We start from the raw sequence: 26,495 nt of genomic DNA on the forward strand, positions 1-26,495 counted from the left end.
GGTGTGCAGCGCACAGCAGTAATGAAGAGAGCAGGTCTTGCAAAAATAAGTCCTTTATTGATAATTCATAGGGTGGTGGGACAGCAGCAAACCTTCTACGCGTTTCGTTCAAAAGAACTTTATCAAGAAGTGCTGTGTGTACTAAAACTAACAATTTAAATACAGCTGATTTGCCTGATTTCGCGCCAAATGGTGACATCACTGGACGTCTCTAACCAATGAAATACATGATCTCCGCGCATGCGCGCGGCGCCAGAGTGCTAGGGATTCCCTGCTCATACCAGCCATGCTCAATCACAGGATGTACGCCCCTCCGGGCGGTTCCACCGATGAGAGCACGCCTCTGACAGTCACAGGGGAACACCCACTCCTCTCCGCTCAGCGCATGCGCTGATAGATCACCCTTCCCCTGTTACTTCATAGCATAACATAAGGACCATAAGGGAGGCTAAGAAGGAATTGGAGATCGGTGTAATACCAAAATACATATAGAGGAATGAATAAGCTAGGGGATACAAGGCTATCAGCTGCAATATATACAAGTAACACAGTTAAGTATAGGCTGCTGATAGCCTTGTAGCCAGGGTGTTCCCCTGTGACTGTCAGAGGCGTGCTCTCATCGGTGGAACCGCCCGGAGGGGCGTACATCCTGTGATTGAGCACGGCTGGTATGAGCAGGGAATCCCTAGCACTCTGGCGCCGCGCACATGCGCGGAGATCATGTATTTCATTGGTTAGAGACGTCCAGTGACGTCACCATTTGGCGCGAAATCAGGCAAATCAGCTGTATTTAAATTGTTTGTTTTAGCTCGCACAGCACTTCTTGATAAAGTTCTTTTGAACGAAACGCGTAGAAGGTTTGCTGCTGTCCCACAACCCTATGAATTATCAATAAAGGACTTATTTTTGCAAGACCTGCTCTCTTCATTACTGCTGTGCGCTGCACACCCTGGCTTTTGGAACATATTCTACTACAGCTGCACGCTCTGGAAGGGAGACTGGGGAAGGAAGAAAAATACAGTGAGTACAATACCTGGGGCTAACCCAATGAGGAAGGGGGGGGTGTCCTTGGGCAACCCACCCCAACCTTCAGGGTACCTTATGCCCTCTTAAGGCTCAGTACCACTAATCATTTATTTGTCATTTACCCAGTTCATGCTCCCTTCCTTTAAATTCAGTCCCAGCACTTTTTGAGCACCATTCCAAACACACAAACCTCATTATAACTATATGTCTGAAATGTATTCACTCTATTAATTTCAAACAACAAAGTAAAGTGACACGAAAGGCAACAAGGAAGGTTGGGGGACACTCACTGGCTGGTGTTCAAGGTCTCACTCAGGATTCTCCCAGTCAAAGCATATCGATCTAAACCAGAGAAGAGTTGGTTGAAGAAGCGAGGATGTCCTAAAGGTAGGGATTATATCAGCATATGTTACCTACACAGTGGTGGATACAAAATATACTTATATACAGTAGATGCATAACGTTGTGTGTGTCGACTGGAAGAGTACCTGTCTTGACACTGAGCCTGATGATGTCTCGGCAGTAACCCAACAACACCTCCTTGGACTCCCCATGACTCTGAAGATCTAAATTCAGAGCTCCACGCAGTTCCTCTGGCTCCATCCACTCACACACCTACAGCAACCCCAGAAGGCAAGGTATAAAAGAACAAGTCTATGCAGGTGGAAAAAGTGGTTTTGAGGATTTGGCACTGCACATACAGTAGTACAGTGACAATAGCAGAATGACAGATAGTTGCAGATCTTAATATTACAAAGAAACACAGTGATAGATACAGATGTATGTGTAGCCAGGTCTCCCCAGCCTGTAAGCACCCCCCTCACCTGGTTGGCGATCGCGGGTGCTGCCGAGTCCAATGGCGGCTCCACCCGGCGATTGCAGAGGTGAGGGCGGTCAGGTCCCAGCTCGAGGGTTGCCAGGGACGCGTGCGGCCGGTTGCCAAGGCCACACGCGTGTCACAGGGGTCCCGGCGCTCCCAGAGCCGGGCAGCGAGGGTGCCGCCATTGCCCCTTAGCTCGCACATGCGCAGTGGTCGCGCAAGCGCAGGAAGTACCTCCGAGGCAGGGATGAGTCGCGCGAGAGTAGGGAAGGTAGTGAGAGAGTCACAGCAGCACCAGATAGCTTGCGCATGCGCAGGGCAGGAGAAAGAAAGCCCGCGAAGCTGTAGCCTATTAGGGGAGGCTCTAGGCAGGGACTACAGATCCCAGGAGCCTCTGCACGCCCCACGTGATGCCAGGGAGGCAATAGGGCTTAGGATCTCCAGGCAAGTGAGTGGATACAATTCGCGCGCTGAGCCCACGCTAGTCAGTCAGAGCCAGGAGCAGCCCAGGGAAGGAGGTAGAGTACAGAAGTCAGGGACTCCCTGTACTAGGCCAGCACCCCCAGGGCCCGAGATAGCTCTGAGTACCCCATTAGAGTGAGTGTTGCCAGGGTCAGCCCTAGGTTAGGGACCCTGTCACTTACGTTAGGCAGTTGGAGTCAGGGAGCTGTGAGGGAAGGAAAGGTGCACGGAGCGAGTGCAGCTCCTGCACCCAGATAGGTACCCACACCCCAGGTAGGCCCCAACTCCCAACCAGATTAGTGGGTAATTGAGTAGGGAAGGCCCAAGATAGGGACGCTGCCCTTAGTGTTAGTGTGCTGTCTTGTCAGGGTCACGGCTGTCAGTGCCGTGAGGTCTGACAGGCAGGCACAGTGTTGCGCAGCACGTTGGCTGCAAGCATCCAGTGGGTTACAGCTTGTTGCTGCAGGCGCTGGGATCAGTTAAGTTATAGTCAGGACTGGGACGAGTTAGGGGAGTGGGGCAGGTTATTAACCCCTGTAGGCCCCTAGGAGTTTCCCCCTAAGCCATCAAGGTTGCTGTGCTGTAGGGACGGCCTATAGTACAGTATTGTCCATATAGTTATAGGAGTCAGTTAGGGACTCAGCGGGCGCTGCCTCCGTGCATTGAGGTGAGCGCAGTTCATCGTTGCGGCTGCAACAGTCCTCCGGGTGGGATCGTCCTGGAGGTGGTTCCGGTGTTCTTCGGTCGCCGGATCCTTTGCGATGCCAGTAGGAGATCCGAGCACGGGAGTGCTCGGGCAGGTACTATCAAATCCACAAGTGCACCAACGGGCCCTTAGTTTAATAGTGACTGCGCAGTCACCCACGTTCTCTCCAAGAGTGCGGGACATTGGGTGGGGGTTACTGGACACTGGGTGGGATCACCTGGTGTTGGGAAAGTGTCCTGCGCGACGCAGTAAGTGTCTCCTCTAGAGAGGGACACCGGGTATTATGGTATTGCTGTGATATGTTGTCTTGCATGTATGTATGTCTTTATTTATATAGCACCATTAATGTACATAGCGCTTCACAGCAGGAATATATGTGACAATCATATAAATAACAAATAATATAAATAACACAAAGAGAAGTGCTTCAGACATAAAAGTAACATTTAGTAAAAGGAGTCCCTGCTCCAAAGAGCTTACAATCTAATTTGTTGGTAGGAAGAACGTGCAGAGATAGTAGGAGGGCGTTCTGGTAAGTGCGTCTGCAGGGGGCCAAGGTCAATGTATGAGGTGTTAATTATCAGCCATGGAGTTACTTATATGCTTCCTTAAGTAGGTGTGTTTTAAGATGGGTCTGTAGCAGGCTTTATTAAGCCCGTTAACACAAAATAACGCATGTATTCTCTCAACCATTTTTTCAGTACCTCTACCATTAAATATTGCGTCAGCATTACACATCATATTAATGGAAGCGGTAACGTCTGCTACATCTGTAGATGTGTAAGTTATCATAAGGAGAGTCATACATAGCTGTGCATTCTATAGTAAAGTTCACTGTGCATCTTATGATTGCTAAGTTTGTATTAACCCTTTTTAAACAACGCCTCACCTTGTGGCTTCTATCAGTGCCCTTTTGCACTGCATCCTGCATTAGGATATTAAAAGCCTCTTTCAGGAACTCATCTCCTGTGTTATGTTCTTGGGTAGAGGGTCCCGCATCAGCCATCACAGTGCTTGAGCGATGACCTGTGTGTCACAAAGTACAGATGTGAGTGACCAGGGCATTTTTGTTTGATCAAATCAGTAGGGAAGAGAGGTGCATTATTATACGGATGTGTAAAGAAAGGGCCTAAACTTCCAGCCACAATTTACTTAAAGCAGCAAATCCATGTACAGTAGCTTTTTTTGTTTACAGGATTGGAACCAGGGAGTTCTGCAGAACCTTTCAGCTCTGAGGACCGTTGGGTTTCCGAGATAGTTACAGATGAAGTTACTGCTAGGACTTCACGGTTGGTTTTTAAAGGGGATTTAAATGGCTTTCCAAGAAGAAGCCACAACTGATGATGTTGCGACTTCCTACTGGCCCAAGATATGGCTCCCCTGAAGTGAGCTTTATACCAAGTAACTTGACTGGTAAGCATCTCAGCTACTAGTACGGGAGATTGCTGCTTTTTAGCGTTCAGAATAATTTAATTATATTATGTATTACTCTATCACTCATGGCTTTGTAGCAGATCAAAAAAAAAAAATGATATATATCTATATCTATCTTGCAAAAAGTAATGATTACAGATTCAAAGAGCTTTACATTTTTATCAGTCATGATGTACTGTAATAAGAACCGGGTCCTGTAGGTTGCAAAATGTGTATCACTGTCACCCAGTGCCGTCTGAGTCCTAAAGGTTACAGTTCTTGTATGTACCTTTCACCAGCAGAGTTTGTGCTCTGGATTGTGCAGAAATGTTTAGTAATCTGCAAATATTTCTGGTGAGAGCCATCTTCTTGACAGAAAAATGTTATCTGCAAGAGGGAGCAAAACAATATATTAAAAGAGCCAGGCAAACGAGAGTGCCCAGAAAGAGCCAGGCAAACGAGAGTGCTCAGAGACAGGCAAACACGAGTGCCCAGAGACAGGCAAACACGAGTGCCCAGAATGAGACAGCAAACAGAGTTATGCACAGGGCACTGCAAATTGAGAGTTACCAGCAAGATAAGGCAAAAAAAACAGTTCCCAGAAAAGGATCGCAAAAAAAATGGGTTGTTACCAGAAAAAACGAGAGTTACAAGGAAGAAGAGAGTTACCAGCAAGCGTTTGCAAGAATAAAGTTACCAACAACAGCACAGAGATAAAAAGCAAGTCAGTGAAAGGAAGTTACCAACGGCAGACTGCCAAAAAAGTATTAACATTTTTAATTAGGCATCAAAGTTTCACGTAGAAAGGAGCTTTACCTGTTAGGAGAAAGTGAGTTTGCGTTTAACCCACAGAGAAGAGAAATAACATTATACTGTAGTCAGACACACAGGAGCAAAGTACAACAACATTCTATAGCCTAACTGCATCACTAACGCAGTCCAGAAGATTAGATCATGCGTCTAACATAAAATGCCTTAAAGGAGCAATGTCTCATACTCTATTTTTACCTTTTTTTTTTTTCAGTGTGGGAACCATGCGGTCACACGGGCCAAACATGGTTTGAAAATACATGGTTCAGTTACCTGGTTTAAATCTTCCTTAGGGGAAACAAAATGGCAGTCACATCTCAGGCCAATAGGAAGCTGCAACATCATCGGTTGTGGCTTCCTATTGGATGTCCATTTAAATCCACTTAAAAAAAACAGGAAGTAATATCGGTAGCTTCACTAGTTCCTCGTGAAATGGGGAGTCCTCGGAGATTAAATGAATGCGGTTCAGCTCATTGAGGGTTACTGAGTGTCATTCACCCCTTTATTTATTTAAAAGCTATTTTTTTATTAATAGTTATGTAGCCATGCCATCTATGGCTACTAACCTGCCCTACTCCTGGCAGTAAGTCCTGGTACAATCAGGCTGCCAGTAGTCAATATAGGTTTCCCCCACTCACTAGAGCTGCAGTGGAGTGAAAGTGGAAGGCAGTGACATCAGGTCTGAGCATGTCCAATCATGGAGCAGACCTGGTGCCTTCCTCCTGGCTGTACTTAAGGGCAGTGCCGCCCGAAATTCAGTAGTGCCTCTACCTACTTGAGAGGGGCAGGTCACACAGCCAAGAGCCTGATTATTGGGCCTTCTCTGGTCCTCTTCCCTCCGGGGGAGAGTGAGTGTGTGCCATGCCTCTGCCCCTGCTAGAGGGGCAGGGTAGAGCCAGGACAGCTGCGGGGGCCCTTGACCCATAGTGGTTGTCCAGGGACCATCCTTCAGTGAGTAGCTGACAGTTGCTGCATTGGGCAGAACCCTGTCGTGTACTGTGCTGCACAGAGTGAGACAATAAACTGTTGTCTCTCCCCTTGCTGTTTTTATGTGCCACAAATAAAGCATTTTTGTACCAGAAACGAGCGGTCCAGCTACTACTTTTTCCCTTTGCTGGTGCACCGTCTTATATACCTTGGCTTTATGAACCCCAGAAGCCTAGTCCTGTGTCCCCACTGCCATCGTCAGACGACTCAGCCCTCCTGTTATGAGCAGGTATCATGCACCGCAGACGTAGTAATGGCCACAATCTCCCACCGGGAGAACAAACGGCATATTGAATTGTAGATGGTATCAAGTTTGCTAAGGTGGGTTTGGGGTGCCGAGCCGTATACTATGTCCCCATAGTCGATAATTGGTATTAGCATCTGCTGTGTGATACGCTTTCTGACCAGCAGACTTAGGGAGGATTTGTTCCTGTAAAGTACACCTAGTTTTGCATAGGTTTTGGATGTCAGGGTACCAATGTGCATCCCAAATGTTAAATGGGATTCAAACCATATGCCCAAGTATTTGAAACTAGTAACAGGAGTTAGGGTGGTTTTAGCATTGGTTCTGATCTGGAGCTCAGTCATTGGAAGCTTTAAAAATGTAGCCTTGGTCCCAAATACCATTGTTACAGTCTTGTCAAGCACCACATCAAACTACCACGTCTGCTGTAGTAACACCAGCCGGGTCCCTACCGTTGTGGCATCCTAAATTCAGGGAGTACGTGCCCTTTATGGACCGCACAAGGTTCTTGTTAGAGACAGGAACCATTGTAGATGATTGGTGGGCTGAAGGAGTGTTTAGCCCCGAGGAGGCTGCTAAGACCATGAGGAAGAGAGAAGCGGAGATTAGATTGGGTGTTATACAGCCTACGGGTATGACCCTAGATAATTATGTACCTCTGGTTCAAGAACCATTGTACTGGGTCCAGCCAGATCAGGCTGAGGATCGCTGGCTCACTAAAATCAGCCGAGCTGAGCGGCATGTAGTACAAAAGTACCGGAACTCCCACGGGTTTGAGTTCCCGTATGTCCCCGAGCCGTTAATGAGGGAGATTGACGCCAACAGGGAGCAGTGGTTAATAGAGGCTGTAAAGGCTTACGTTCAAGAACACAGCTGGAGCACCTTCCATAACTTGCAGGAGAGAATAGCTTATTTGGTGGGTGTCTGGAAGGTAGGAAGATCAGTGCATATGGATAGGGTGGAGTACATTTCAGAACGGAATTCTAAGAGGGTGTTCTCTATTACAGTCACTGATGAGTCAGGAGCACTAGTAAGAAAGCCCCACCCAGAGCACTACTATTGATTAAAAAAAGGTTCTCCATGTTGGGAGGAACCTATATTCAGTAAGGCAGTCATTTGATGTATCTTTCAAATAAAACTGTATGCTTTGTGTTCACTAAATATATCATCCATAGTAATGTGATATTAATTATGTGAAAAATGTTCTTGTTATGTTCAGGTTACATTTGAGGATGGTACCCAAAAATGTAGGACCCAAGCAGGGTCCCACCAGAGGGAGACTGTAGCCAGGTCACCTGATGGCTACTATTCTTCCCTTGGGCTAGCAGTAAACCCTGGTACAATCAGGTTGCCAGTAGTTGATATGGGGTTTTCCCCCTCCGAGGAGCTGCATTTGAGTGACAGTGGGAGGTGGTGACATCGGGCCTTGGCATGACCAATCATGAGCCAGACCTGGTGCCCTCCTCCTGGCAGTACTTAAAGGCAGGATCGCCCTAAATTGGTTGGTTGTCCTTCCCCACTGAGGAAGGCAGGTCACACAGTGGAAAGGCTGAGATTGGGCCTTCTCCAGTCCTCTTTCCCTCGGGGGAGAGTGAGTGTGGACCATACCTCTGCCTCTGCTAGGGAGGTAGGGAACAGCTAGGATGGCTGCGGGTGCCCTTGGCCTGTAGTGATGGTCCAGGGACAATCCTCGAGTGAAAAGCTGATAGTACTGCATCGGCCAGAGGCCTGCCTTGTTCCTGGAATTGTACAGAAGAGTAATAAACCCATTCCTGTTGTTATTCCTCCTGCGTGGTGCGTGACCTTACTGGGGGGAGCGGTAATAAGTTCTACCGTGGGAGATCAGCTTCAGCTCCTGGAGCCTACGGCAGATGGAGGCGCTGCACTGCTAAAGAGATATGTGGGGTATGAACCCCAGAAGTCTAGTCCTGTGTCCCCACTACCATCGGCGGAAGAGTCAGCCTTCCTGTTGCCAGCAGGTATATGCACCATACACCCTGTGATGGCCCCTACTGTATCTGCGATTGGGTGTGGGAAACATCGTTACATTTGGAGGCACTGCTGAGAGGTTGTAACAGAACAGGCTTTAAGCAAAACAAAGCTGGAAGTAACAAGGTACGCTTCCAGAACAAGTATTACAGAAAGAGGGAGCCTAGGTGTAGTCAGGGGGATGGTGTACCTCGTAACCTTGCAAAGAACGACCTAGAAGACCCTAACGGGTGAATGGTCTGGAGACACCAAGGCTATTGTTGTTCTAAGTCGCCCTAAGGTGGGTAGTCGAGATGCCTAGAAGGGGGTGTACCTGGAAGCCCCAGGAGCCACTGAAGGAAGGGTCTGCGATGCCGGCAGCCTAGAGGGGCGGCATAAGGAAGAAGCCCAGAGTACTACTAGCCAGTAGCCAGACTATGGAACCACAGAGTTCTTGTAATGGACTAAAATCGTGTACAGCGTATCGAGATGGGGTACAACCTACTCTTGTAGACTGCTAATCTATGTGCTGTGAGGAGCCACAAGGAACGGATTCCTGCCGGAATCGCGGTCATTGCGTGGTCTGTGAAGGAATTGTGCCCAAAATGGAGGTTCCCATGCCTGGGAATCCGCAACGTGAGTTACATGAGCTAAAATGGCGTCTCCCGCCAAGGCTGGAGAGCGCACATGCTGCTTGCAAACAGGCTGTGCGTGAACTTTTTGCTGAATCCTGCAAGGGTTTGTCGCGAAAGCCAGAACCCCACCCAAGCGGTGTGACTGGCTCAGCCAGGAGTCAGTCACGCCCGTCTACATCCTGAGTGAACCTCCTCTAATCTCCACCAGAGGGAGGGGACACGGCGTCAGCCAATGCCTAAAGACTTTGGAGAATAAGGGAGGTACCGGATTCAGCGGACCGCACCCTCAGTTCTTCGGAGCCTGGCGAGTGAAAGGAGTGAGCTACCCTTTGCTCTTGTGCCCATGTGTTCAGAAACAAATGACTGATATGGATTTCGACCACTATAGATTACCATGAGGACTCTTGGTGGTCACCGTGGAAGGGAAGAGGTACCTTTGATGCCTTTGTCCCAAGTGCGACTTCCCAGGTGGTGACCTGGTCTGGGGAGCCCAGTGTGCTCATTACGGAGCACAGTTCCTGAAGTCCACGCTGTTGAGGCCTACGGAGTTCGCCAAGAAAGATGCGACTGACCCCAATACTTGGGCGGTCGATACTGCTGCTAAACCAACTACCTCAAGTATGGAGGCTTCGGAGGGCCCGTGTCCCCGAGATGAGGCCCAAAGGGATCCGAGTGTCCCGATGACGATCGAGCAGGTTGAGACGGAACCAGAACCGGTCCCCGCAGAGGAACCAGAGACGGTCGGTGAACCGGAGCCAGCCCATGAGAGGTCGGGTAAGGTGACTGCCTGGGGTGATTAGACACCGTTGTTCTCAGAGGCGCATGAGCCGGGACTGGCCTTGCTGATTGCCACTGATGACGCGGAAATAATCCAGTGCTTTTCCCCTGCGGATGTGTCCCTACCCTCTTCCTGCACCAGTAGCCGCCGATCTTCTGTGGTGTTTCGGCCGCTCTTGATTATGCCAGCCGAGACTGGAGATGGAACGAATGGTGCCAATGACACTGCACAACATTGGAGTCCCTTGCCGATGACTGCAACTGTGAGACCCGAGAGGCGGTTGAGCCCACCTTTCGTGGATGTGTCCTCAGGCCTATACAGAGACTCTCTGTTACCGATGGTGGTACCTTCCGGCCCTGATGACCATGTGGCGGAATCCAGTCAAGATACAGATTCTATTGTACCTCTACACCGCAAGACACATAAGGATCTGGATAAGCGCCATGATCCTGTACAACTTGCCGGAGATGACGTTCTGCTGATAGCGACCGCTGGGGCGGATGAGATGCTTCCGATTCCCGCTCCGGTGAGTACCGCTATAGCTCCAGTGAAAGGAACAGTTGCCTTTATTCAATCCATGAATGAACGTTTGGCCCATAAACAAACAGCTGCTGCCGTAGCTGATATGGCCTTGGCCCCTGAGACCGATAGTCCTTCGGTGTGGTCGTATGTTCCGACTTCTGCTTTTCTGGCCCGGTATCAGGAATATGTAATGGCCCATAGGCCTATGTCCAAACCGCCCTGGGACAGTGAGATCATGGTGGGGTACCAGTCATATGAGGGATTAGGGGGATCGCCTACTCTGTCTACATGGGAAAAGGATGAGATGCTTCACAAGATTCCTGGGTGGGATATTGATAGTTCTGAGGAAAATTGGGGGTTCAATAGTTCAAGAGAGAACTGGGATTCTGAGGTCTCCGGTGAGAATTGGTATAGTGCAGGAGGGGATGACAGCCCAGGGGAATGCTTTAAATCATTACTAATGATCCTTCCATTAAAGATTTATATCCATCTGAGATTGATTAATTATATCTAAGACAAATATTCTAATGTATTATTTATGATTGCCCTCTTCCTCTTCACAATCAACTAGTAGACATAAGATAAAATAATCTATCGTCAAAGTTCTTTAAGTAATGTTAGAATCACTATTCATGATTGCTCCCCTCCTCTGTATACCAGTAGATTAATTGTCCATTGAGTTATTACCTTAACATATACCTCTATATTGATATAAGATATAAGTACACTATTCTCTGCAAACATTATATGGTCTAAATGACGGTTCATATCCTATGTGTCATGTGAATTATTCCGGGTGGGTTGTTATTATAGTCATTTGGATTTTGTGATATACTTATACAATATCCATGTTCATATCTCCTTTCTATGTAAGAAAGACACCTGTGCCATTAGGACTGATCTAATTATTTTAGCTTAATTGTTTAATTACCTTATGAAGGTATATAAGGGGTCCGTGCACCCCAAAACTGAAACAACCTACCAGAGACCCTCACATCCACCACCAGTTTAAGTTCTTTCAAATCTAAGGCTGTCTCACATTTTAACCTGGTCTGTAACTGTTTCATACGCTCATAATATATATTTTCTTTAACTGTGCATGCAATGTCTTGTATATAATGTATACCTTGTTCATTTATGTAACTGTACTTGTAACCATGTATTATTTGTTTTTCACTGTGCCCAGGACATACTTGAAAACGAGAGGTAACTCTCAATGTATTACTTCCTGGTAAAATATTTTATAAATAAATAAAATAAATAAATAAATTTACCTTAGCACATACACTCCTGACGAAGCCGGATACAGTCCATTCAGACTGGGCGAAACTCGTAGAGTGGCATCTTTTTGGACCTGAAGGCGATCCGTAGTTCTCTAGCCGAGGAACCGTGACGTCACACGCCTGGACGGGCACAACGAGACAGGCCCCGACAGCAGACTACACGCAGAGGAGGCTCAGAAGACCCAGGGGAGGCGGTGAGAGTGCGGTGTCCCTCCGTTTTTCACTAATGATGTGATAAATGCTTGCTTTTATTATGCACATTGTAAGTGCGCACTTTTATATCTTTTATACATAAAATTTATTTATCAGACTGATCGCGCTCTGTAGTGTTCTCTTATCTCTCCTATATACATCTACATATTGCTGAGTATGCCCTTGAGGGAGATCCAGACTGCATTGATTCCATACGGGTAGCAGCCCAAATTGCAAACTGCTCACTATCCATCTGAATCTTGTGAGTAGGCTGAACACTCGAGCCAAGATTACAGCATAAACCAGATTTCTGCATTCCATACATCTGCACTTAAATTGTGTATTCTCTCTTTTCCTTTATCCCTTATATGCTCCTCCTAGATTGTTCGAATTAAATCATTGTCCTGGCATGACACTCCCAGACCCATAGCATACATGCCTAAAGTATTGCCTGGTTGTGGGTGTTCAGAATCCTACCACGAATATCGTTATACTCTTGCTTTGAGCCAGGTGGATCATGCCGTGCGCATACCACCATAAGAGGGTATTTTCAGTAACATTGTGTAAGGATCCGTGATCCTCGGCGCGCTCCTCGCTTACTCCAACCCGCGACCGGGTGTTCCGCTTCTTCTGCCTCCTGCTGCACATCTCGCCTGCCGGCAAATACCAGCATCCCATCTAGGGGCGCGCGCGGACCACACTCTGCGCTAAATGCTGTCCCCGCTGGCCCTGCCTCCAGGCTGCGCTCGCACGGTGACGCCGTCACGCAGCACGCACCCGCTATGCGCAGCACTCGCACACATGCGCAGAACCTTTCTTGCTCCTCTGCCTTCACTACACCTGTTGCTGATTCCTCTGCCTGTGTATACACCTCTGCTCTCTCTCTAGCCAACCACAGCGAGGCATACTCCTGAGTATGCTCCAACCTCATAGGACAATCTACCTTTATATGCTCAGCTGCCACACTGGAAATTTGGCTTAGCAAAAACCTTCCTGCTAGCGAAGTGTTCACTGTTGTCTTGCCTCCACAGTCTTGTCCTGGTCCTTGTTCCCTGTTCCTGACCTTGGCTACTCTTCTGGAATCTACTCTTCTGTTCTCCTGACCTCAGCTACGTACGACCATCCGCACCTGTCCAATACTGACCTTGGCAAAGTACGATGATCCGCCTCTCTCCAATCCAGACCACGGCTAAGTACCTAATACGATCCGCTACTCTCCAACACCGACCTCGGCAAGTATTACTGACCATCCAGACCTGTCCTACCCCGACCCGGCTACCTCGACCAATCTACACTCCAGACATGCCCGTGGGTTGGTGTTATATCAAATCCCCACCTCGGCCTCGCGGTCACGCTTTGTTTGTTGTGAGCACTCCGTTACATAGTGCCCGACAGTACTGGAGCACTAGTAAGAAAGCCAGAACCTGAGCACTATTATATAAAGAGATATCCATGTTGGGAGGGACTTTTTGTATGCACATACAGACACATTGGGTGATACATGCCAATAAAACTGTATGTACTGTATTCCTTGAAATGTGTTATCGTGAATATGTGTAGATGTTTGAAACCATTATGTGAAAAATCTTCTTGTTATGTTCAAGTTTCATTCTAGGATGGTACCCGAAAATTTAGGACCCAAGTGGGGTCGTTGGCAATCCACCAGAGGAAGAGTGTAGCCAGGTCACCTGATGGCTACTATTCTGCCTTTGGGCTGGCAGTAAAACCTGGTACAATCAGGTTGCCAGTAGTTGGTATGGGGTTTTCCCCCTCCCATTTGGTACTGCACTTGTGACCGCAGGGGTTGGTACATCCTGTTGTAGCTGGAACAACGGGGTGCCCGCCTCCTGTCTGTACTTAAAGGCAGGACCACCCTAGAGTTAGTAGTTGTCCTTCCCGTCTGAGGAAGGCAGGTCACACAACTGCCTGAGATTCGGGCCTTCCATGTGATCTTCCCTCGGGGGGAGAGTGAGTGTGAACCATACCTCTGCCTCTGCTAGGGAGGTGGTGAAGAGCTAGGACGGCTGCAGGAACCCTTGGCATGTAGTGACAGTCCAGGGACCATCATTCAGTGAGAGGTTAGAGTACTGCATCTGGCAGAAGACTGTTGTGTAACTGGGCTGTACAGAGGGACTAAGGGCCTCATGCAGTAAGCGTTGATAAGGGAAATATGGCCATGTTATAGCCAAAATTGGGTTTGAGATTCAGTAAGCGCCGATAAGTGCTTCATATCGCCAGGTTTCGGAGCCGATAATTTGGTTATGGCCAGTCGCCTGCCGATAAGCCTGTTTTCGACACTGATCGCCACTTTTTTAAATCGGCTGGATTCAACAAAAAAAAACAGCTTATCGGGGCTGATCGGCACTACGAAATTGAGATGTTATGGCCGATTTCTCCCGCCAACTAAAGTTGGCAGTTTGGACGGGAGAACGATCGCTAAGGCTGCCGGAACGGCACTTAGAAAAAAAACATCTTCTGTACATCAATGGAAGTCAATGGAGCGGGGACGTATAACAGTATAGTACTGTTTACGTTTCATTGCTCACAATACAAGGGGGATTTGCATTACAGTGTGGGGGCATTCCCTGCATTGTGTCACAGCTGATGTGTCTTATTTGCATAACATTCGACTTTTACATGTTTGCAGCATTTGCGGGTCACATTACTCATCATGTGATGATGTGGCAAGGGAAAATACTATACTACACTCTTAAAGGAGAACCTCACATCATATCACACATTTTACTCAACTCAGCGACAATTATTTACATGATGTCACACATGTCACACATGTCACTCATACACAGTATATTCATCTTCCTTTACATTACACAATGCTTGTAATGTGACACGCATCTTTAAACGTTCATGTACATCTGTCTTCTCATGTTTACATATACTTTTGGGTCCTCCCTATTTTCATGACGTCACTTATTGGACGCTCAATCACATTGCATGTTTACATTGTAACCGTTGCATTACAAGCACTTCAACCTAACTTATACACACATGTACAGTAATTCAGCATTGGGACACCTTGTAAACTCATTCTATACCAACTATCCTCCTTACACAAATGCATGCATATGCACACGACTATTCATTGTTGCCAACATGTCACAATAACATGGATAATTACACATGTTACACAAAACTTTTCCCACGTCAATCTCAGCCTTTTTGTCTCATTACATGACTGACTCTTGCGTTCACAAGTGTTACATGCATTGCACATGCAACTATTTATTTGCAAGCAATCTTTGTACAAAGCTTCACGTCACATCATTGCCAAATATCATCATTCCCTGCAGAATACACACAACAAATACTTAGAACAACAAGTGCACACAGCTTGCCACAGAAGTACTTTATTATGTTAATGTAACACCTTGCATTTTACTATGTCACCTGACATCATCACATACCTATTTAAAGGACGCACATTACCTGCTCATTCACAGCTACTCATTTCAAAATGTTGCGAATGTTTAGGAGACGGAGGAACATTCTTTTCTATGACATGCTTGATGATGAAGACAATCATATAGGGCAAGGGAGGGACACACCGAGGGACAGTGACAGTGACGCGGATACGACAGGGACAGGGAGAGGGACAGGCCGAGGGACAGGTAGAGGGACAGGAGATCAGAGGAGAAGACAGAGGAGACAACTTGTGCCTCGTCCGCGTCTGTACAGGGAGAGAACCCTGTTAGATGGGTGAGTGAGGAGGAGATTGTAAGTCGCTATCGTTTGAGTTCAGCAGCAATCTTAGCTCTTTATGAGGAGATAAGGGGGGATTTAGATTTTTTCACAGCCAGAGGTCGTGCAGTCCCTGGGCTTGTTAAAATGCTGTGCTCATTACATTATCTTGCTTCCGCGTCATACCAGACAACTGTGGGCATAGTGGGCGGGGTCTCGCAATCTACATTCTCGCGGGCCTTGACCCAGTTTCTCTATGCACTCAATAGACGCGCTAGGAATTATATTCATTTTCCTACAGAGGCGACAGAGTGGCTGGAAGTCAGGACTGGCTTTTATAATATAGCAGGGATACCATGTGTGCTGGGTGCAATCGATTGCACACATGTTGCTTTGATTGCACATAGTCAGAGTGAGCATGTGTACCGCAATCGGAAGCACTACCATTCACTCAATGTACAGGTGGTATGTGATGCCACGATGAGGATAATGCATGTGGTACCCAAGTTCCCTGGTTCCAGTCACGATTCCTCTATCCTGAGGAACTCTTCAGTCTTCCATGCGTTCGAAGAGGGACATTTTGAACCTGGTTGGCTGCTGGGTGAGTACATATTTACATGTTCTAACACAAAACACATGTTGATTTAGGAATGTTGGCATTGTACAATTTGATCACTAATGTCAGCTTATGTGTGCTCCATTCATTATAGGTGACTCAGGATACGGAATTAGGCCGTGGCTCTTGACTCCGGTGCTAAACCCTCAAACTGAAGCAGAGGACAGGTACAATGCAGCCCATATATCTACAAGATCTGTTATAGAGAGGACATTTGGCCTACTCAAGACCAGGTTTAGGTGTCTGGACAGAACTGGTGGGGCTCTTCTATACAAGCCTCAAAAAGTGTCTGATATTATCCTTGCCTGTTGCATTTTGCACAATGTTGCACTCAGGCACAATGTACAGTCAGACCTAGCTGAGGCTTTGGTAGACGAGCATCCCACCCATGTAGCTGCTGAAAATGAACAAACAGCCAGTGGTGGCCAGACACGACAGAATCTCATCAATTCATTTTTTTCTTGTAAGTACAAACTCATATGTTCCTAGTACTACTTTTATAGTTTAATTATGTTATATTAACAATAATGTTTCTTTATATAACCTTCTGTTAGGACACAGATGAATATGGGTTGCACACCTTTCTTTTCTCTGCTGTGTGCACAAAGGGATGTGGCACCGGTATGTTATTGTTGCACAGGTTATATAATCCCTCTTCAATTGTACTTTAGTTGTGTGTATGTGAATACAACTTGGGTAACAAAGCAATAATATTTTAGCATTGTGTTATTCCTTATGCTAAGACAAAACACATATTATGCCCATAATCATTCATGCTTCTAGTATGCTTACATACAATGTTATTGGTGCAGTGTAACATGTACATCCAGATGATGTGTACACCAGGCTGATTTACATTTTGAATGTCATGAAATATACATGGTGTTGTACATTTAACACCAAATACACACTTTGCTGTGTTGTTTACGGTACTGAAGATGGCATGTCAATGTTTGCAATTTATATATTGTTCCTTTGCATTATAGGTATATCTCCAGTATGACTGATCATGGTATGTATATTTGCTGACATCTCTCATAAGATGTGGCTACCTCAATCTTCCTATAATTATTGGAACTAAAAACCCAACATATTGGTTTAAACACAAATGTTACATATATGTACTTTCTGTATCATGTATATGCATTTAGCTACTCTTGAGCTTTCATGTGCATTGTATTACAAAATGATTACTCACATTTCATCACATTTTATGTATGTTTCCTTATAATTTCCATTAATGTAATATAGAGGTGGTTGGAGAAAAGGGGATAACTGTACTTATTTGTTTACTTACGGGAGCACATTCATCACTAGCATAGACACACTTTTTAAGACAACTGTTTGTGTCTCTATCAATTGGTGTAGGATCCATGTATAACACCGACAAATGATAACACCAGCTTTATTATGGTAGCTTATATCATCATATTGACTATACTATGTATTTCTAAACGATTAATAAACACAGTAAACTATAGTTAGTTAGGTTAATGAAATATACACAGAAACGTACTTCATAACATGATGGTGATGTCATATTCAGAACATCATGCATTGGAGGGGACCATAACATCTGGCCAGTAACATTATTTGCTACAGTCCCAAACCATTTTATCTACATACCCATGTAACAAGAGATTTTAAAAATAAATGGCTACTTGGTTGTAAGTGTCCTTTACATTGGGAGAAGGAGTGGCTCACTGAGTAAAGACACACACTGGCACTGATAGTTTGAAGCAGGGGAGTCTGGTTCAATTCCCGGTGTGGGCTCCTTGTGACCTTGGCCAAGTCACTTTATCTCCCTGTGCCTCATGCGGCAAAAAAACATTTGTACGTTCCACGGGCCAGGGACCTCAGGCTGAAACATGTGTCTGTAAATCGCTGCGTACAACTAGCAGCCCTATACATGAACATGCTCATATTATTATTATTATTGTTACATAGTTTCGACAGTCATACGTTCCATTACATATTAGAATACACAAATGTGTTAGCAGAGTGGGAATGGTTGTTATATATAAAACACACCATGTCATAAAATGTTAGTAGTCATTAAAGAACACTCAATAAAAATTCATGAGGCACTCTTTTGCAACATCATTATGTTAATTAAGTGCTTATGCAATATAGGCATAAGGGTATCACATTTTTAATTGTTTGTTAATAAGCGCTGCAAGCAATATAAAATTAGTTCCATATGTAGTATAGTAGTCGGTGGCTCCTCCTCACAATCATCTCATATAAAGGTAGACTCTTCTGAAATCATACATTGATCCGATTGTATCTTCCCCGACATCTCTGAAATACAGCAAACACATGATGGTCAAAGATGGCACCTTACTAGATATGCATCCGTGACAACGCGTTACGCAGCTCTATATGATTGTGTAGATACACACGTCAGTCACTTATATGTTAGAAGTAAAACTGTTCATCAGTATGTAATGTTTCTTTAAATTTGTAGCAGGCATAACTATGTATAAGAAGTGAACGTTGCCTGTATACTGAAAGATGTGCGCGCACATCTTTGTGTGCGCACGCACTTCACGCTTGGCTCCACTAACTGTTAGCGCATGCGCAAAACAAAGCGTACGTTGTGCGTTCAATACATGTTGAAAATACCAGTAAACATAACATCTTTATTTCAAATACAATGAAGACGAAACTACATTCGTTCTAAACGAGTACATCTGTATTCTTTTTAAACAGACGTGTTTGAACAGAAAGCACGGCCGATAACACAATGCGCAAATGCAATACGTGTGACGTCATGTTAAGCCAGCGTGAAACGCACGCTAACACTCCTCCCACTCAATTAACATTCGGCTAACGCCCAGGGTACGCCTACAAACACTGAGCCGCACGCATCACACACTGCAGTTACCGTTACTATAACAAAACATGACAGCCAATAGGCTTTGAGGCGCGCACGTCGCTTGGGGGCGGGACTTACATCACTAATCCTTTTTAAGGACGCCTTGGCCCATGACAAGGGTCCCACGTCATACGTGGTGGACCCGGTTTTCAATGTTGTAGATGTTGCATGATAACAAAACAGGTATGTGTTAGAGTAATGGTAAAATGTTGCTAATATGTTTAAAGGGATAGGAAAGTACGTATATTTATTCCGTCAGCAATGTGTACTACTCTTTCAGGTCCTACTATATTGTATTAGGAAACAATTTGTTTGTGATCGCTACATGTTATGCAGTCTGCAATGTTACGCTGTATCCACGCATTGAAAGTGAAAATGGTGGTTACAAAAAAAAAAAAAATTTAAACGCAGAGTCAACGCATAACGATTGTTATATTTACCATTCTTCTAGAATTAACTCTTCGCCTGGCTGCAACTGGTCGCTCCAGAAATGCAAGCCATTTTCATCCACGTTTAACCCAACCGCTGAATCCAGTATGGCACATATCTCCTCCAGGATGCGCTCATAGGAATCGCCACTGCTTTCTTCAAATAATTGGTCGGGAGGTAGGTTCATTTCTTCCGGTTCCCATTCCAATGCAATTTCAGCTGAAAGGCTTGGTACATAATCATAGTACTTTTGTTCTTGTACAATGTGGGTTTCAGGAATGGAGGCTGCAGATATTGCAGCACGTATCGATTCAAACGGATCAGTAGTAGCGGATACATTGCTATTGCCATTAGGAATAAATATGCCTTTCACGACAATATAAGTGCCGTCTTTCAGGATAAATTGTTTTTCCGGGGCAATCTTCCAGAAACCATAGGTGTGTTGTAGCTTATCCTGGTCACGTTCAAAAAAGTCATTACTTGATAAAGTGAATCTTATTGAGGAATTAAAATTCCGTGCATGCTTACGGTCTTGGTAATAAGGATATTTTGCTCGAATGAAATCATCGATTTGGCGTGTGCTTGCTTTCTGTCCGCGACTGTTCAAGATGGCTTCACAGATCATGTACTTATACCCTAAAAGGGGATTAATATTGTTAACGAATTCATCAGCCATGTCTGAGTAGCACAAAAGCTGTGTGCAGGTCTGTGTTATTTGCTCATCAAAATGAATGTGCTGAATGGCTAACAAACTCCTGTTTTTCCTTGTCAAGGTCAACAAAACTAACTACTTTGACTCCTTATTTCAAACGCCAATTGGATTTGTTTGTCTAATTGGGTTAACAGTTGTGGTTCGTGATATGGGACTGTGGGAGAAACATTTCTCCTTCTTTTATCTCGTTTGTGAAAAACATCCCTAGACTGTGAATGCGTTCACATAGTGTTTTTTTGAAAACTAACAAAGACCAGTGTGTGAAAATATTTCTTAGCCAGGCATATCAGTAAAAACACACCTGCAAAATGAAATGTTTTTTCCCCGCTTACATTTCTGTGTGTATGTGAAAGTCTGGTTAACTCCCTGTCTGCATGAGTTTAAATACGTGTGTGTATATATATATATATATATATATATATATATATATATATATATATATATATATATATATATATATATATATATATATATATAAATATATCTCTTATAAAAATATATATATATTTATATATAATATTTTTTTTTTTTTTATATTGCAGGAGTACACACAACATTGATGGCATTAAGTATACCTTGTATGAAACCTATTTAAATGGTGAGAAACATGATTGAATTAAGTAATAAACATTTGTTTAAGCACAATACTGTTAGAGTCTCATACTTAGGATATTTCTCAAACATTAGGCCTGTATTATTAAAATAGTGTGCTTTCACAAGGAAGCATGAAGTGTATTAGTTTGTGTATACCAGTTTATATAGTACTATATATATATATATATATATATATATATATATATATATATATATATATATATATATACACACATATATACATATATATATACACATATATACATATATATATACACATATATACATATATATATACATATATATACATATATATATACACATATACACATATATACATATACATATAGACATATATACATATATATATACACATATATACATATATATATACACATATATACATATATATATATACACATATATACATATATATATATACACACTCAAACACTCACACTCACACTCACTCAGTGTGTGTGTGTGTGTGTGTGTGTGTGTGTGTGTGTGTGTGTGTGTGTGTGTGTATATATATTATTATACATTCTGAGATGTTATAGAAACGAACACACAACTGATTAAAGGACAAAATTACAATGGCCAAGCAAGGCAAAGGTAAGTAATAATTTACACATAATCCTGCTGTACACGTACAAGAAAGATGTTTGCACTTACTTAGGTGTTTTAATAATTGCATGTGACTAATATGCATATGCAATTCTTACATCAATTAACACACCCAAATGCAATGTTTTGCTGCAAAGTCAATGGCAGCTTCTCTAAACTTAGCAACTGGCTCCTGGTGGACCATTACTGAACAGACGATTACAACATAAATATTTATAACACAATTAATTATGAGTGTTAACATTTCCAAAACTTCACGTGTACAAGAACATAGTTGAAAGTTTGGAAACAACACAGTCTTCAGCATACATACAATAGTAATTAGATAATCTGAAGTCAACAAAACAAGGCCAAAGACATATTTTCTGAATTATAACATTTATTTTTTTTGTTCCTTTTGCGAGCGAGTAACAGGCCTGCTTGTTGTCTCTTGAATTTTCCTTTTTCTTTTGCCACCAACTTTAGGCACAACAGAGCCACTTTGAGTGGCCTCTGGCACTTCACGGGCAGGGCTTGTGGCCAGTGACTGTTCACCTACGGGGCTTGTGGCCAGTGACTCACCTACAGGGCTTGTGGCCAGTGACTCACCTACAGGGCTTTTGGGCAGTGATTCACCTACAGGGCTTTTGGGCAGCGATTCACCTACAGGGCTTTTGGGCAGCGACTCACCTACAGGGCTTTTGGGTAGTGACTGTTCACGGACAGGGCTTGTGCCCAGTGACACATGTGAGCAAGTTGGTAGACACTGCACAAGTGATGGTTGGTCTGTTTCATGTGTGTCTTGTTTTGTTTTTGTCGCCTCCTTTGTAGGTGTCTGCTGCTGAATTTGTACAGATGGCAGCGGTAGGATGTCATCAGGAACCTGCACAGCAATGTCTGCTACTTGACCGGTAACATTTGGGCCTGGTGAATGAATATCAGATGAATGTGGTGAAAACTGACCTGCATGAACAGATCCTGGCTGGGAGGTGTTGAATTGTGGTACATTAGTCATTCTCCAGTAATTAGCTTGTGTTTGCTGAACAACTAATGCTTCGAATGAGGTGTTGATTTTTTGCAACTGTTTAGGCACTTCAATGAAGACTCTGTGGAGATGTGCCAATTGTGATACTGTTTCTTCCTGCAGTCCAATCATCCTTTCCAGCACTGTCATCATGTCTGAATGGCGACGATTTTCTGCGTCCACTATTTTTCCCTCTGAAGCTACAATTGCATCGTATGTGGAAGTTGATGGACGATTTGGCGGTACAACAGTTTCTATTGGCACCTCTTCATGGTCACATGATTGTATTTCAGTCTCTTCTGTGGCGTCATCCTCATCATACTCATCATCCTCATCACCATGATGTTCTAAAAAGAAATGTACACATTATTAAATGGCATGTTAATGTATGCTGTGTTACTATGTAATTGTACTATGTCCTAAGTAACACCTAACATGTTAGCATACGTTTTATAACCTCATTAAAAACTACCTTGACTTACGAATAATGTTTGGACTCAGTATGAAATATGAATGAATGAAAAGTTGCTCTAAACTCAGAAGTCCTACATGATAATTAACATCACTAACACAATACATGTTGCCTTACACTTAATTTTCACTGACACTAAGTAATCCTATTTAAAGAAGATGTGCAAAACAAATAATGCACATGACAACATAACATATAGAAGAGCACATATTATATGGCCAGCAAATGATACACTCACCTTCTAGTAGTGTTGAGCTGGCTGACCCAGGTGAAGACACTTGTTCCATCTCAGGTGACACATGTCCTCCAGGGGCAACTATATATAACAATAACATAAGTTTTACATTTACATGTGTAAATATTGAACAAACACTTATTGTATGTTCTGTATTTATGATTAACTAACAACATCAGTTCCTTAACCGAAAATGTGTGTGAAAGTGAACATAAATAGTTGTAATAACACTGTACATGCCTGTGTACTTAGAATTTTTGAGTTCCCTAACATACAACATACTATGTTTCTGCAGTAATGCGTGAGGATAAATAGATTAAATGAGTACATAAAAATCATATGTTGTGTAGTGATATCAGTATCATAATGTACATAACTATCATGAGATGACCATTCACAATGGTTATCATGAAGGTGGTCATATTGCAAAAAGTGTTGTTTTTGGTAGATGATATGTGTGGTACATTAATCGAAGATGTGGCACACCTGAATGTGGCTGTGACTCAACAAGACAACACATGCAGTGTGTGATAATGTGTCTTTCATAGTAGTTCAACTATAGATATGAGTGAACTAATGTGTGACGTACGCTTTGATAAGTAATGAGTTGTTGGGGCATTTAGTAGCTAGAGTTAAGCTTTCAAATGAGTGTGATTAACTTCAGTTGTGCTATTCAGGTTGTAAGAAAGGTATTCCCTTCCCCAAAAAGCCTAATCAGCCACACCTTTCAATGACTTGAAACAGGTGCAAATGGTGTGAACTAAGTTGACCGTGAAATGAGGCTGTAATTAGTGTGTGTGCTGAACCCCACCCCCTCTGTTGAAGTGTATGCTGTGATGAGATATTAATTGCAGCTGCTTTAACACAATGGTAGATGAGCTAAGTAGTCATCTGCAGTGTTTAAGTTATGAAAACAATGACATAACATATGATACGTGTGCCTCATTATGCTGTCTGTATATGACATAAAGCAAAAATGGACCTTTTCATAAGCAACTATAGATGTGTTAGTGCCAGTGATGTTTGTAGGCCGTTACATGCAATTTCTTTGATGCATGCTTAAAATAGGCAGTAATGTCATGTTTGTCGGAGTAAAATCAATAAAATACACAATAATATGATACATATTTCTGTTCTGTACCTGTAGCTACTAATAATTTCTCATGAACATGTGTTACACATGTGTACTACCCTGTTGTTCCCCATCTTCGCCCACCATCAATTGCTTCCACTGCAGCTATGCATTTTGGGAATTCACATGTAAATGAGCACGCAATGGCACGTGCTATATTAGTTACTGCTTTTAGTAGGACTACTACATATATGTCTATTTTGAGATATATATATACAGAATCAGACATATACATATATAGATGCAGGTATGCTTATATTGTGAAGACAGTATAAAAAGCAGTGTAAATATGCAAAATAACTGTAAGCAACGACACGCCTAGTACAGTAATATTTATCACCTGCTGGAAATTGTGACGGATAAATTCCAATGTCACGGTCACCAGCCAAGCCTTCCACGACGACGGTAAGTAATTTTGGCCGAAGCAGCTCCTCCAATGGAGTCAATATGAGACGTTGTGGTGTGGGCCCACCTCCAGTGCCAGTAGCATGCACGCGTTGGTCTTGTATTTTCTTTTTCAATTTGGACCTAATATCATCAAATCTTTTCCGACAATGATACTTGTCCCTGACACTATTCCCACAGGCATTGACACCAATGACTATTGTGTCCCACATTTCTTTTTTGCTTGCTGCACTTGTCCGCCCTTGAAAAACATATAAAAGATATGAGGTAAATTAATAATAATATAAGCACCAGTTTCCTACACTGCTAGCTGTTCCAAGAGATAGCAAACATGCTGTTTTATGTGTAATATGTGCAGCACATGAGCATTCACTACTAAACCTATACATGTAAGCAAGGTTGCATTCATATTGTATGCAGTTCTGGCAAATTGACCGCCTGTGTTTATTTGTCCTTGTAAGGCATGATAAAAAGCTGTGTTTCCACACTAATGAACATAGAAAGATATTGTGTACCCATATTTGCATATGAACAAAACTCAGATGACCTAGGATCACATGTATTTGAATAATAAATGTAAAGTTACACTTACCTACTAAATGTCCATAGAGACTGTCATAGTGCTCCAGAATGCCAGTGACAAGAGCCCTATTTTCCTGGTCATTGAAGCGAGGATTACGTGGCTTCTCCACACGTTTTTTCCGAGCAGGTTTAGGGTCAGAGCTTGGCTGGTGCTGACTGGACTCTCCTTCTTCCAATGGAAGAGCCTCCAAAAGCTGGCCACCAGCAAGCACGCCACCACCAGACACCCCATCAGCAACTGCGCCACCAGCAGCACTCCCAGCACCAGCACTCCCACTCCTAGCACCAGCACTCCCACTCCTAGCACCAGCACTCACACTCCTAGCACCAGCACTCACACTCCTAGCACCAGCACTCCCAGCACCAGCACTCCCACTCACAGCAACAGCACTCCCACTCCCAGCACCAGCACTCCCACTCACAGCAACAGCACTCCCACTCCCAACAACAGCACTCCCACTCCCAACAACAGCACTCCCACTCCCAGCAACACCACTCGCAGCACCAGCACTCCCACTCCCAACAACAGCACTCCCACTCCCAGCAACACCACTCGGTGCACCAGCAACATCACTCCCCTGAACAGAACGTTCACTCCGACGCGTACTCGCACGAGTAGCACTCCCACTCCCACCAGCATCACTCTTCCCACGCTTTGCGGGCATACTTCCAGCACTCACAAAAAACAGACAAGAAATGTACAGGCAATCACACGACCCACTTCCACATATAAAACAAGACAAAGATGTAAACAAAACAACAAAGGACAAAGCTCACCCAATACACAACAAGTCTCTCAGTCAATATGCAAATCTTCAATCGTCCAGCTCTGTGCGTCTCTCTCTCTCTCTCACTCCCAACAACACAGAGAATGATTAGCAGTACACGTTGCCTTTAAATATGGCGCGCAATCAAAAACATGCTTGTTTCGCCTGATTCAGCAAGATTTGTGATTGTGCAACCTAACAGCACCCCGCCACGCACGCCGATACACCTGTGTGTGATCGGCTCATCATCGTGAGAGTGGGCGGATTTGTTTTCTGGTTGATTTTGAATGTATTCGGCACTTACTGCATACGGAGAGGGAAAAACGCCAATAACATGACTAATCGATAAGCTTGCCGATTTCACATAATCGTCGCTTACTGCATGAGGCCCTAAATCGTTCCTGTTGTTATATACCCCCTGCCTGGGGCGTGACCTTACTGGGGGGAGAGGTAATAAGTTCTACCGTGGGAGATCATCTTCAGTTCCTGGAGCCTATG

The 26,495-nt window shown here is 44.1% G+C and overlaps 2 protein-coding genes across 2 annotated transcripts in view; both read right to left on the reverse strand.

Annotated features, from left to right (window-relative positions):
* The window catches only part of CSAD (cysteine sulfinic acid decarboxylase), a 44,464-nt gene extending 40,430 nt beyond the window's left edge, over positions 1-4,034 (reverse strand). Inside the window, exons 1-3 of the mRNA XM_075593429.1 lie at positions 3,904-4,034; positions 1,515-1,641; positions 1,317-1,407 (exon numbers count right to left, since the gene is read on the reverse strand). Of these exons, the coding sequence (XP_075449544.1) occupies positions 1,317-1,407; positions 1,515-1,641; positions 3,904-4,020 (335 nt within the window). The 5' untranslated portion in view covers positions 4,021-4,034. The remainder of the gene's footprint in view (positions 1-1,316; positions 1,408-1,514; positions 1,642-3,903) is intronic.
* Positions 4,035-21,780: 17,746 nt separating this feature from the next.
* Positions 21,781-24,718, reverse strand: LOC142490756 (uncharacterized). The gene is made up of 3 exons (XM_075593176.1): positions 24,584-24,718; positions 23,115-23,192; positions 21,781-22,751 (listed from the first exon to the last, which is right to left on the reverse strand). Exons 2-3 carry the CDS (start codon positions 23,161-23,163, stop codon positions 21,781-21,783), a joined length of 1,020 nt encoding a protein of 339 aa, XP_075449291.1. The 5' UTR covers positions 23,164-23,192; positions 24,584-24,718.
* Between the last annotated feature and the right edge of the window lie 1,777 nt (positions 24,719-26,495).

Source organism: Ascaphus truei, chromosome 3 (assembly GCF_040206685.1).
Source record: "Ascaphus truei isolate aAscTru1 chromosome 3, aAscTru1.hap1, whole genome shotgun sequence".
NCBI classification, from domain to species: Eukaryota; Metazoa; Chordata; class Amphibia; order Anura; family Ascaphidae; genus Ascaphus; species Ascaphus truei.

Bases quoted from the DNA above. Each gene is read 5' to 3' on its own strand.
- LOC142490756 (XM_075593176.1), bottom strand. From the start codon at position 23,163: ATGGAACAAGTGTCTTCACCTGGGTCAGCCAGCTCAACACTACTAGAA. The intron at 22,752-23,114 runs GTGAGTGTATCA...ATTTCTTTTTAG, and splicing joins CAGCTCAACACTACTAGAAG to AACATCATGGTGATGAGGAT.